This window comes from Corvus moneduloides, chromosome 13 (assembly GCF_009650955.1).
Source record: "Corvus moneduloides isolate bCorMon1 chromosome 13, bCorMon1.pri, whole genome shotgun sequence".
In the NCBI taxonomy this organism is placed as follows: Eukaryota; Metazoa; Chordata; class Aves; order Passeriformes; family Corvidae; genus Corvus; species Corvus moneduloides.
The window spans coordinates 3,896,400-3,910,594 of record NC_045488.1 but is presented as its reverse complement, the minus strand read 5'-3'; the positions used below and the strand labels follow the sequence as shown (position 1 = coordinate 3,910,594).

The 14,195-nt window shown below is 36.9% G+C and overlaps 1 protein-coding gene across 2 annotated transcripts in view; it reads right to left on the bottom strand.

The window, feature by feature from the left end:
- The window catches only part of EFL1 (elongation factor like GTPase 1), a 65,157-nt gene that overhangs the window by 48,911 nt on the left and 2,051 nt on the right, over positions 1–14,195 (bottom strand). For both annotated transcript variants that reach the window (XM_032122852.1, XM_032122853.1), the window contains exons 5-12: positions 13,998–14,131; positions 13,264–13,401; positions 12,324–12,538; positions 10,331–10,454; positions 9,554–9,630; positions 9,282–9,418; positions 8,371–8,493; positions 6,879–6,978 (exon numbers count right to left, since the gene is read on the bottom strand). In XM_032122852.1, the coding sequence (XP_031978743.1) occupies positions 6,879–6,978; positions 8,371–8,493; positions 9,282–9,418; positions 9,554–9,630; positions 10,331–10,454; positions 12,324–12,538; positions 13,264–13,401; positions 13,998–14,131 (1,048 nt within the window). The remainder of the gene's footprint in view (positions 1–6,878; positions 6,979–8,370; positions 8,494–9,281; positions 9,419–9,553; positions 9,631–10,330; positions 10,455–12,323; positions 12,539–13,263; positions 13,402–13,997; positions 14,132–14,195) is intronic.

Below are 14,195 nucleotides of genomic sequence, written 5' to 3'. Positions count from 1 at the left end.
AGACACTTCATGAATCAAAATTCTTTATAGAACATGAAGAAATCACTTGGAACAGTTATCATGCTTATCTTGAACCCAAATGTTCAATTTGAAAGAGTAAGAAAACTATACATAAGTTAAAAATCTCTCTCAAAGTTACCTAAGAGAGGCCCCAGGATAAAATGTCAGAATTTGAAGCACACACTTTTAGAACTCAGAATCTGGGACAGACACATTGCTTGTTAGAGAAAAGGAGAATGCAAGACAAAATCACCACTTCAAACTTCTTAGTAACTTCATTTTTTTTAAAAAAAAAAGGAAAAAAGTGTCGCTTAAAACATGACAGAATTAAGAAAATGGATCTCTGAAATTTCAAATACTGTGGTATTTCTGTTTGGCTTCTTTATTTTACTGCTAAAGAGAGCGAGGCTTAACAATACAAAATGCAAAGCAGATGGTGGAGAAGAAAACTTTTTTATAATTTTTTTTTTCCTGAAGGCAGCTGTTCAAAGTTATTTAAAGGTTTGGAATGTTAGAAAAATTTCTAGAGGAGATAGATTGATAGGGAAAGTACAGATCAGACAGCCAAGGGTGTGATAAACATAGTCTATATATGATGGCATAGTATACATACAGGGACTGTGTATGCATTCCAACACATCTGATTGTCCAAAAATACTTTTCATTTTTGTAAATAATCCTGAGAGTGAAAGAACAAAGTTTCTTTGCTTTTTTCCACTTTACACAGTATTTTCCCAAGTATCAGTATATTTAGGTGTCAAATAGCCCTAACCACAAATATTAAAGGTACCTTAAGATTCTGAATGCACTGGTCTAAGTTGCAATATATATAAACACACTTAATAATATTCTCATTTTGCTAAAAAAGCAGATTGAGTGTAGGTGGGACTTTAACTAGCAGGTACAACCTAGACTTCCATCCTGGTTTCTGTCACCATCAATTTCTATAAAATTAGCCACTCCCAGTAGTATCACTAGAAACTACAAAAAGATAATGTTGTCAAACAAATCCTTTTATAGAGTTGTAACACAATCAAGCAGAACACAGAACAAGATTAATACACATAAGGCACTGGATCTGAAACAAAACCAGTTTCAAATTATACCCCGATTTATTCAATTTCTCCAGTTGGCAAAACCAATCAGAAGCAAAATCAATTTTGAACAAAAGCTGCCCACACCAAAAGAATGGTTGCTTCTTCTTTTTCCCCCCTTTCCCTTTTTCACTCCATTAGAAAGGATCAACTGCCTCATAATATTGGCAGGAAAAAAAAATGGCAACATGCAGTCACACAACAACCAGCAAATAAAAATTCTGTAGCAGAAAGAGATTCCCTGCCTCCAGAGAAATGCTACAGCATCCACACACGGGAACCTGGCACAAGTAAGGGAGCTGGCATAAAAGGGTGACCACATCATTACCAACTCATCTTAAACTCAAACATGTCATAAACAAATGCTCTGGAAATAATAATGTGGGAAAGAGTATAATATCCATACTATTGGCATTTAATAGATTGCTGATTAAAGGCATTAGATTTCAGGTTATGTAAGCAAGCTCCTGCTGACTACTTCTATGATTCCCACATTCCCCCAGGATAACACATTTAGTTCAAAATGAATGACAACTAGACTTCCTCATGCAATCAATCCTCTGAACATGATAGCTTTTCTGCTCTTTCAGATTATCAAACACAGACTTCAATCCAATGCAGTTCAAAAACTCAGAGTGAATGATCAGAACAAAACCCCCAAAGACAAATTTGCCTTTGATTATTGAACTGTTATGTTTATGTTTTTAACCTCCAGACCATTTTAAAAACGAAACACCACAGTCAAAACACCAACTGATTTCCGAAAGACTAACAGCACTGCCAACAAGTGTCTGTGATGCATCTCTCATGCCACGAACAATGGTTTTCAAGTTCTGAGAATGCTTTCTCCCCATACAGCTTTTACCAGTTTAAACTGCATGAGCTCATGGACACAGGTTTGACTTCACAAGATGAGGAGGAAGTAATTTTTGATAACATCTTTAAATCCATGTAATTTATAGAGAATCCTATTTGTGACTACTCTTCAGAATTAAGCTCTAGTGAAATCATTGGCTGCTGCTCTGCTCACCTGGTACTCAGAGTTCTGTTAACAACATCCCTAAGGACAGCTGGGTCAAGTGCAGTTTGTTTGCTACATTTCAGCACAGTGTATGTCCAGTGGCTTTCCTAATCCTTTAGAAGCTCATTAATTTCTGGATTAAACTACTTGATGTCAATGGAACAGTTTCCATTCACAAACTAATGTACATCTACTAAGATCACTTACTATCAGTTCTACTGCAATGAGACTGCTACGCAATTCACAGTAGAAATAAATGTGTAAACACAAAAGGAGCAACTGAAAATTATCCAAATCAGAACTTACATGAAATTTCACACAACAGTCTTACTCTTTCAACAGGGAATACTCAACAACTGCTTGTATTACATTATATGGCAGTTATCCTTCGTTCTGACACACGTAATGAAATAAGGTATCAATCCCAAGCTGTCACACTCTGCCTGGAAAAACACTCCAGACTGATAGAGCGGCCTCTGATTTATCTCACATGCTAAATGTGCAAAAAAGAAAAGAGAAACTTGAAGCAAAACTCTTCCACAATGTTACAAGGTTTACTCACTTAAGCTCACCATTACACAAACTATAGCATACCCAGAGATTCAAATTTCAACTATTACTGTGTATCTCTTTCTTGGATCAGTTGCCACAGTCTCAGCCAGATTTAAATGTATACTGTTACTGAAATCTATTCCATTATAGCCATAATAAGGGTTTTAGTTTTTGAAAAGCACTTATTAGCCTTTTAATTATGCAACTGGTTGCCAAATTCAGATGCTAACCTGTAAATCTGACAGCCTATTCGGATGATACATGCCCTATTCATTTCTACTGCACCAACTACAATTTAGAACAAACTACTAAAGAACAAAAGATGATGGGTTCAGATCACACTGAAGTTGCTGCAAGTTGTATTGCCTTCAACATATAAATTAATTTACTTGCAAGACAGTAATTTCTTACAGAGCTTGGAGCTTTATACAGGTTCTCATTTTGATCAATTCATTTCAGCTGAAGATTTGGCAAAAATCACAAGACTTTCTTTTTCCAATACACTTTTTGTAAAGCATTAGAAAGAAAACAAATGAAGCACGCTACAATCTGTTTGTTTAAGACATGCTCACAAGCTGTAGCACAAAACAAAGAAACAACTATCATCGTAATTTCATGCAGAATTGTATGGGGAAGTGTCTGTTTCAGGGTGACACCTTAAAAATAAAAAAAAGTCCTGATTTTAAGCTGACTGAGGAGAAAGAAGAATCTTTCACATTATCTGGAGGAAAATAGTAGAGGTATTATAGGTTTTATATCCCCCAGGGCAGTAATGGAATATAATTTTAGTGCACTAGCTTATCTGTTCAATAGACTTTTCTTTATTACCACTGGAAAGTAGAAATGGAATTTCTTCAGTGCACTTTATTTATTTACATTATTCAGGATTATAAGATGGACTTGAGGTAACATAAAAGGTTTGCTTCCTATGCTCACGTGGCATTACATCACTGTGAGATTTACACAAAAAGCTTTACTTAGTAGATGATTTCATCATAACAAACACGATATTCAGTTTATATTTTCCTAACATTTTACATTAAATACCCCTAGCAAATAGCTGGAAGTAATTGCAATTAACTACTAAACATTTCTCTTTTATACTGGGTTATATACAGACAGAATTCTGAACCTCAGGAAAAGCAAACTGGTACATTTATATACCCTGTAACCTAAATGACAAGTTTGGCTTTTATTTATATACCTACACTCGAGCATTCTGTCTTAGACAAGGGCTCAATGTCACACACCAGCAGAAATGAAAGAAACAGCATATGCTGAATGAACATCTAATATTGCACACAGCAACACTTTAGAATAAATAACCACCAGCATCATCAAATAACTATTACATAAAGCAAGTGGAGGAGGGGCTCTAATCTGTTTGTCTCCTCTGCCTAACCAACAATTTACACTTTTGCCTGACTTGGTGGGAATTAGCAAATAATTTCAGAAGCTCAGACAGAAGAAACAGGAAGACAAAACATTTGCACAATTCTCATTTCTTTACAAAACCTGGTAAAAATGAATGACATACTGGTACCGTACAAAAAGGCAATTGTCAAATCTTTCAGAGGAAAGATAAATATAAGATGACAACCTGCTTTAACTTGACAATGAACCATTTTCCCGTGTATTCTGCTACTTAAACAGTAAAAGCAAAATCATACCAGTTTTAGCATAGAATCTATTCATTTTAAAGTGACCTTCAAGGAGATATTAGTTGCCAACAGCAGTCTCAAAGGAGGTCGTTTTAATTAAAAATCCATCCTTTGTTATCATTTACTGTACACCCTGGACTTAGAAGAGCTTTCTGCTTTTCCCAACTTATGCTTAATAAGTATTACAAGCAGATGGCAGAAATAAGGCAAACTATAAAAAACTACAAAGTCAGTTTGAATCTTCTAACAAAGTTACAAAAAGGTAACCTTACCCAATACCACCTCACAAAAGGAAAAAAGAGACACTAGCATGGATCTACACTTTTTTCCCCCTGGAAGTAGAAGACAAGTCTTGCAAAAAAATATCTGGAGAAAACTCTTCGATTTTTTACCATGCTTTAACATGCTCAAAATCAGTCCTTCCACTCCCAAGGATGGGATCCCACTCTCAAGGGATGCAAATAACCTTAGATCAGTCCAGCAGTCAAACATCAAGATACATGAGAGCACAGTTATGGCTCCTCAAAATTAACACGTAAGTGAAACATACAACATGGATTAATGTTCTTTAATAGGAAAACATGAAACAATTGGTAATAGACATAGTGTAGATATTCTTTGCTTCTCCCCATGTTCAAACATTCTTAAGGAGCACCCTCATGGAATGCCTGTTTAAATATTGGATCTCACATGCTCCTCTCAACCATCACTCAGTTCTGTTAAGCACAATCTTCACTGTGTAACTGTAAATAGCACACAATGACCAATACAATTAAAAATATGCTCAAGAACCACAGATACACAATGCTGTGTTTTTAAAACACTTGGATTTTGTTTCATGGAGATTGCTTTCCTTCATTAGAACTAACCTCCTTTTCCAATTTCTTCAAGAACTGCTTACCTGTGGAATCTTAACAAAGCAAGTATTGAGAAATACACATTTAGTTCTATTGCTGTTTTTCAAATAGTGGAAGCCAACTGCCACCTCAAAACAAAATCTTTAATATTATCTAATCAGCAAAATCTGACAGTACTAATAATGACAGATTACCTCAAAGAAAAACATAAATGTGATTTCATTTTAATATTAGCTAATTAGTAACTGAGTAATTTAATACAAAGGCCAGCAAGAAATATTTTTCACACAAACTACAGAGCAAGACACTACAATTTTCAATGGACTGAATAAACAGAGAGAAAGAAACTAAAATCTTGAAAATTTCTCTGTCTGGCATATGTAAAAACCACCTTTGCCCCCTGTCACATCCTCATCACCTCAAAGACTCTTGATTCTCCCAACAAATAAAAAAACAGGTCATTATCAGTGATAGAACAGCCAAAAAGTGATGGCCTCAGTGTAGGTGTCTCTGATAACTGGAGCCCATCTCCAGGAAAGGAGACAAAGCAGGAATGGCGCTGCTGTGCCACACCTGAGCGAGAGCTCGTGATTCCCAGACACTTCAGGACAGCACTCAAAGAAAAACTGCACCATCTAGTGTCTGCTCAGTCCATGCACACAGTGCATCCTTTCCCTGAATTCAAACAGCGCAGAGAAGATTTCTGGTGGAAGATTTGTAGAAAACCTTGGTAAGAAAAAAATTGAAACAAATCTAGCAAGCGGGAGAAAAACCTAAGGTAGGTAGTAAAGCTTTCAAATATTACTACAGTAGCAGAATTTTTTGTACAAAGATTAAACACAGTCTAATCCAGCAGGAAAATTATTATTTTCTCTATTATTTTGCTGTACAGTGACAATCCCCCCAAAAAACATGAAACGGCCAGTTAACATAGAAGTTGCCTACTGAAAACGCTCCAGAGGCTTGGAGGGATGAAAGGTTAAGATGAACCTCATTCTTGTAAACTCATCAGGAAAGTACATTTCTTCTGCAGAAAAAGCAGGTGGCTTCAGGTTAAAGTAGTACACTTAAAGTGTGCCAGGAACATGAGATCTAGAAGGACCTACTCCTCAAAGAAAAGAAGATGGCTATTGAACAACAAAAGGCTGCAACAAAAAATCTTCCAAACCTCACAGAAGAAAATCCTTTGAAGTGCACTAATGCCCTTCAGATCACTGCAAATAGTCAGTCAAGACTTGGACTACTTTAATCAACCCATTTTATTTTGCTGTTGCAATGGACAGGATGATCACTGAGCTGTTCTGCCCAGTCTGATGGGAAGTGTTCCTTGGTAACAACACAAGGTGCCACGATCATGCCAACACAACCTCACTGAAAAACCAAGGAAGAGTTAAAAGTCCATCACTTCCACCAGACATTCTCAAACTGCTTACCCTGCATGCATTAGGATGATACCTCTGGACAACAGTACTACTCGCCAACAGATTTGCTGTATCTTCTAAAACTACTGTGATGAAACAATTACCTCCTGAACTCATTCAGGAAATCTTCACTTCCAGAAAAGACTACTGAATTTCAAAAATTCATTAATTATTTTCTCAGGTCTAAGCCAATTTATCCATGCCTTCAACATAATTTTTTCCACCAGAAGTAACTAACATAGATCAGAAAGTAAAATGTTACATTTTCTTACCTTGGTTTGTTCTGTGGCAATGCCTTTGCATCAACAGGAAACATTTTGGAAACAAAGACAATAACTGGGGCTGTTCCTTCACTACTGCATTTCATAAAAGCTGAAAAAAACCATAAAATGAAGTTATTTTCACTTTTTTCCCCCCCAGAAGTATGGGCAAAGCTATGACTTTACATTAATTTTGCAGGCATTACTGCTTATTTCCTGTTTCAATGGATAATATGCTAAGGACAAATGAACAGGAAAAAGTAGGAAATTTCTCTAGCCTACTCATTTGATAACACTGCCTCTATTTTCAAGTGTGCTTTGCAATAAAATGAGCAAAACTGCAAAAATAGAACTCTTGATAAAAAACCTACATATACTCCAAATAAACAAGTTGAGTATACAGGCTGATTTGGATCACAATGGAAACCAGAGAGCAGCACAGGATTAAGACTGAACACTATTCAATACCTCAAAGTATTCTCCTTCCTTTCAAACTAAAGGAGGAAGACCTGCAAATGTCGAGATGCTCACAAAATCCTAACAACTTCACTCCAAGAACAGATATTCCTCAAAAGATGAAAGATTCACACAAAACTCATTCGATGCTTAGGAAATTCCCATAAACTATTTTTTTCAGCCAACTTGAAACACATAAAATTCAAACTACACAATACCATTCAAAACTTCTAACATGGAAACTGAATCATCTTCTACACTTCTCCCTTTTATCTGAAATATGAAAAGACCACAGAGCAAAGGCAAACAGAAGCACAAGACTCCTACTAAAAATTAGCAAGATACTAAATGCCAAAGTCCACTACTTGTTCATAACCAAGAGCAGCAAGATCTAAGTTTACAGAGGCAAATTTCTTCCAATTAACTTGCACTAATACAGTGTTGAATACAGTCTGGAGAATCCCATGTTTTTAAATGTTCAATAAAGAATGAAAAGCCAGTTTTGTTACCCCTAGGAAACAATTCCTAACAGCCTGTCAATTTGACATTCACATCTCATTTTTAATTGACATTTGATACCTCATCCTGTTAGATTTCTTGAAGTTCTCCTCAAAACATTGTGCTACAATTCATAAGCAATTACTAAAAGCTAATCAATACACTTGCAAAAATTAAATCCAAATTCAAACCACTAATGGCTAAAAATTAATGATTTTAATACACAAGTGAGCAAAATACTCAATTCTCAATTACATAACAACTTCTACTGTTTAGAACTAAAACCGAGTATTAACCTTGCATCCTTGTAAAACTCCCAGTTTCAGAGTCCTGGACTTTATATCACCTGCAGCTTAAGTTGTCTAAAACCCATGAATATATGGGATTGAAGAAAAATGCATGGTCATAAAACTATGACAGGTCAATGACAAACATCAACAAAGTTACTGGAAATGAAATATTTACAAATTTACGTACAGATTACTACACATCTTACAATCCAAAGACAGGACAGAACAACCTTCTTGTTAATGGGAGAACACCTACTCACCACTTTTCAGTTCCCGAGTTTCTGGTGGCAAAGAATCAAATGTTCTCGCTCCAACACACATCAGCTTTTCCACTCTCTCTGCTGTGATGTCCAGAGGACTGGGAATTTTATTACACACCATGGCTAAACACATTGCTAAGGATACATATTTGTATTTCCTTACTGAATGCAAGCAACAGGAAGACAAATGCTTTCAATGCCTCTTTAATTCAGCCCTGTGCATTAACTGCCAGCAGCAGCAGATCCAAAACCCAGCTCTGTTGTCACAGTGCATTCGGGTCCCTCTCTGGTCACCAGAATTTTTTGCCCTTTATCAGGGGCAGAGTTAAGGAGGGGTGGCCCACCCTAACTGCAGCTGGGAAACTAGGAACAGCACGACTGGGGAAAGATCTACAGAAGTAATTAGTATTTATGCATCAATAATTTGTGCACATCTACCATAATTTAAGAGGTATCATATTATAAACAATGGGCCCAGCTGACAAACAGCAAAGGCTGATTTTGGATTAAGAAATTTTATGCCTGAACTGTAACACCAGACATCTACAGAACTTCATGGACAGATGACCTATGATACTATTGTAAACAGGAGATTGGTTTCATCTTCAGGAAAACCACTAAAACTTGAATATAAACTACATAATGAAGGTGTATTGTCAAATTGCCTCCAGTTTCAGAACTTAGCTTCCTAACAGTAAGATGCAAAAGCACAAAGTTGGCAGAAATGTAAAAATAATGGTAGATTATGTAACTTGTAATGTTACAAGCAAGAAAATAGGTCCAGCTAGCTTAGGCACAGACATACACACAGAAAAAAAAATTATACCAAATCACACAGTGAAATATGTGAGCACACTCTGAAGCCTGAGAACTGCCAACAGAACAAAAAATAGTATCTTTTTTAAGGATACAGAGGACTGCATCAGATATTGGTAGCCACTGGCCACAAATGGCATTTAGATGAACTTTTGGGTCTGCATGCCGTGACTCCCGGGCGCCAATTCTCAGTCCCAAAGAGGTGACTATCTTTTCTATTTTTTCTTTGTCCCTGTAAGGAAAATAGTAACAGATAAAAAAACCACATTAGCAATACATAACCAGTATCTACAATTCTTGAGTATTCGAAAAAAATCACCAGAGCACATGGAAAGAGATGCCATGAAAACTTTAGAGATGTTCTCACCTTTTCATAACAGCCTCATACAGACTCCAAATATTGTCCAGCACCAGCTGCACAAACAAAGGTTTCTTTCCTTTTGACTGGTAGAAGATAAAAACAGCTCATTATCAGCAACTCCTCACTTTTCCAATAGGCCTAAGACTGCACTTTTCATAAGGAGCATGTAAAACCTTTATTCAAAATCAAGAACTCTGTCTTATAAGAATGGTATAAGGGACAAAACAAACATGAAATTTAGAAAAGGAGGACAAGGGTTTCAATTTCAGAAAAAGCTGATAAATATGGCACATGACTAGCTTGAGCCTCCTTATCATCCTTTTTATAACCATTAATCATCACCTATGTAAACAGCAAAAAAATCACGATTACATGAAAACAGGGAAACTGCTTTCTCCTCTCTTAACTTTAGTGTGAATATCCCAAACCATTAGCTGTGAAAGAGCTCTTCATAGAGGACAGAGACCCAGTCCCTACTCTTGTTTCTGCACTGTTAATCTTCCTTTCATCTTGTGTGTTTCACTCTATGCTGAAACCTTGAAGCCACAATGTCCCTTATTTAGTGAACACTCTTAGATGGGATTTCCTCCATGCAGCATTTGAGGGGTCAATTTTGGAATGTTCTGTGCTCCAAGGGGTGCTGCAAGGCTATCCTGGTGACTTTATACCTCCAGTAACACTGGATCTGAGGTCAAGTTTCAGAATACAGTATGAAGAACAGAATTAGAAAAAAAAAAAGAAGAACTCCAAAATAAAAATCAGGTTGTATTTTTTTCTCCATACCTGATCACCTTTCATTATCTTCTTTGCTTTCGTATTTAGATAATAATCTCCCCATAAAGTCTTCAGAAGTACTGCAGACTTGATTCCAATTTTTTGGCCGTACAGTTTGGCAAAATGTTCAATTCTGAAAGCAAAGAAAACATATCTTGGTAAAAGTGTAATGTTTTTTACAGCAACAGCTTATGTGAAAATCACACAAAAATCTCAAAGCCTTGTTTTACTCCCACTTTTCCAATTGTCTTCATTTTAGTTCACATTGCTTAACATTTACACCTGCAAAAATATTTAGTCATAACAGATCTAAAACATCAACAGCATTTGAATGGCTTTGTTTTGTTTCAAGTCAGCTTCAAGGCTTTACTTGAAATAAACATTTGCGTACTATCCCCTCATCAAAAACTCCAAAGCATAATACAAACATTATAAATACTTAAGTGATGACTCTGAAATTTATTCTTTGAAAGACTTCCCACGCCACACTTAACTATGGTCTGGGACCAGAACAGTAGATGTTAAAAACCATTAAAAAGATTCTTTTAAGCCACACTTGAGCCATTAGATGGTGGTAATTATTCTTAATTAACCACTTATGAAACTTCTTGTTGTTTGAATCATTACTTTAATAACGAGTAAACCCAAGAAAATTATATAAAACTGTGATGCCATAAGTGTGCTGTAAAGCCAATAGTACCCATGAGTTAACAAAAGCAGCCTGCTTAGGCCCAGAGAGGGAGGCCTGAACATTTTATGGTGTCCTTGCTGAAAATGTTCAATGAACATAAAAAAAAAAAAAAAAATTTCACATATTTTCTCCCTGTGCATGCAGAAAAAAAAATACACAGTTACAATCTCAACAATCTTATTTACAGAACAGTGCTACGTGATGGTCTTTTCTTTGAAATTCAGAATTCTTAAGTTTTTACACTGCTAAAAAAAGGACCTGTCCATGTCAGCAACACATAAGCTGTGAGTTCTGAGCTAAGCCCAAAGAGATTTCTTTTCCAGAAACTACCTAAACTCTCAATTCAGGGAGAACTTTCAAGATTCTTGTGCCAGCAGCTCCTGTATATCTATTAATGGCATTTTTCAACACTTGAGGATTAGGAGAAAACCATATGTACTTACCACATTGGATGAGGCTGGCACTGCCTAATAAATTAATTTTTTTCTGCTAATACCTTCAGGAAAAGAACCCACAACCATGAAACAGCATGGATTTCCATTCCACCAAGACTTTCCATGATTAAGAAAATGCTCCACTGATCTGTATTTCACCACACAGTACTGTGGCGAGCAGTCCAGAAGAACCTCTTGAAAGTAATTAAGAAAAGTGTTCTTTTTTCCCCCTTCATTATATGATTTATTAGAGCCAGGGCCTGACAGTTCATGAGAAAAAACAAAACAGTCTTGAAAGATAATTAAACTGAAATAGCCCATTTTGTTTACCCTTTCCTCTGAAGTTACAAGAGCTGTTTGTGTTAGACAACTACGCATGGCACCTTATTTAAGAGTCTGGCTTTGCTTTAAAAATCCTGGAGATGATTTTCTTTAAGGGCTCTGCAGTACTCAAGACATTCCCTGTCACCACTGAACGTGTCCCACTAATCACAATTTCAGGCTGAAGACAACGCCTCCACCTCGTGGCCAGCGACCAGAACACGGGCACTCCTCACACCCTGCTGCCCTCCAAAATGAAGTGTACCCTGAACCAGCTCCTGCCCTGCTGCAGCTTCTGGCCTTGTCTGCTACAGTCTATCCAATGGCAGCAAGTAATAAAATACTGTTTACCCGGCTAGGCTGGACCCTACTGTGGGCTCAGAAGCTCCTGTGTAAGTAAAACAGGGATCCCTGTCACACAGGTGATTGATTTATACACAGCTGCCTATCACAGAAAAATCTAAAAAACATCGTTAAAAATATGAAGCAACTGAAATACTTTAACAGCAGTAATCAATTATAAAAAAAAAAGTCAGTCATTAAATCCCAAACTTACCCAAAACCCCAGCCATCAATTGCGCTGGCAAACACTACATTTCCATGTTCTGGCGAAAAATAGAGGTGTGAATCATCAGTATCTTCCAATCCAGTACTCCAGTCATAAACTTGATCTCCTGGTGCTGTGTCTGAAACACTTTCACTTTCTGTTTCTTTTTCAGCTCTTTCTTCTAACACTTTGGAGGTAAAAAGTGTTCCAGTGACTGCATTGATCTAGAGAAGGATATGTAAAAACACCCTCAGATTTATTCACTCTTTAACAACCCTTGCAATTAAAACGCAATTTCCTCACCCGCGAAAACATAAAAGAGAAGTTTTGTTAACAAGATAGCACGCCTGTGATTCATTTGGCAGTTTAAAACACACTTAATTCTACACATTTGGAGACAACAGGAGTTTATGAGACTGACATTAACACCATGCAGTTTCCAAGTCAAAGTCAGCCACACCAGGACTGAGTCAGATAGAGTACCACATGGAACACACTTTGTGTCTCATTGGTGAAACAGGAACTTGCTCCTGCCAACAAAACAAACAACAACAGAGGGCAAAGGGAAACCAGGCAGATAAGTGCTTCCAAGTGAGCTCAGGGCAGGGGAAAAAAGTTTGAGGCCAACTTAAACTACAGTGTGAAAGATGAATCAACTTTATTGCTACACAAATCCATCAATATCAGGAACAGTCTAACATTTGTGTACCTCCAATAACTTTAAGCAATTTAACAGAAGAACAAACCATTCAGCATATTATTTCTAAAAATGACAACCTTTCCTGATGACCTGTCAAGAGGCATTTACTACTCTTTTCTCCATCACAGGCATTCTGAACTAACCTCAAAACCAATGAGGCATAAGATGCATCTCAATGTTAAAAATCAGACTGGATGTTACATAGTGCCACAAAATCTGCTGTGAGAAATGACACTGCAGCATGAATACCTGTTCCAAGATATTCTTAAGGTGCAGGTATGCTTCCTGAGGGGTGAGCTTCAGCTCCACAATCAAGCGGTCGATTTTGTTAATCACCAGGACTGGACGGATGTTTTCCAGCCACGCCTGCCGCAGGACAGCTTGAGTCTGGGAAGGAAAGAGTTTAAAAAAACCCACTACAGAAAGCCTGATAGCACCCAAAAGATAGAACATCAATAAAAATTAAAACATAATTCTAAAATTTAATAAACATAAAGGACAGGTTGACACTCAAACCAGAAATTTGACTCCCACGGTATACAGTGTTAGTGACTGAAGAGTTCTGCAGAATGGTGGGATTTCATGGCAAAACCACCCATAATAACAAAAACCAAACTACTTAGGAAAGTAAGCCATGAAAAAAAGCAACCTCAGTGTTATTTTGTATATTCTTTTCCAAACCCTGAAAGCCCACGTAAATACATGAAATTACTCCCCTTAAGATTTTTCTCTATCAAAACATTCCATTACCTGAAAAATGGCATACTCACTGCTTCAACCCTGCATCTCTACACCCACTCACCAGCACTGTTCAGTTTTTCAGCACAACTATGATTTTCCCTACTCACTCTCATACCTCAACTGCATTGCCATTTATTAAAAGTTTTGTAAAACTTCTTAAACAGCTCATCTTTTATTTCTATATAACCCACTTCAGACTTTGCTTGCTCCCCTCTTTCTCTACTTAACACACTTTATTTCACCTGTGGACAGACTCCTTCAACAGCATCCACCACTATGATGCAACCATCACAGAGTCGGACAGCAGTAGATACTTCTGAAGAAAAATCCACGTGCCCTGGGGAGTCTATTAAATTAATCAGATACTCCTGATCACCTAGGATCAAACAATAAATTAATATTTCAGAACAGTTTTCAAAAATATTTCTTCCAGCCACCCA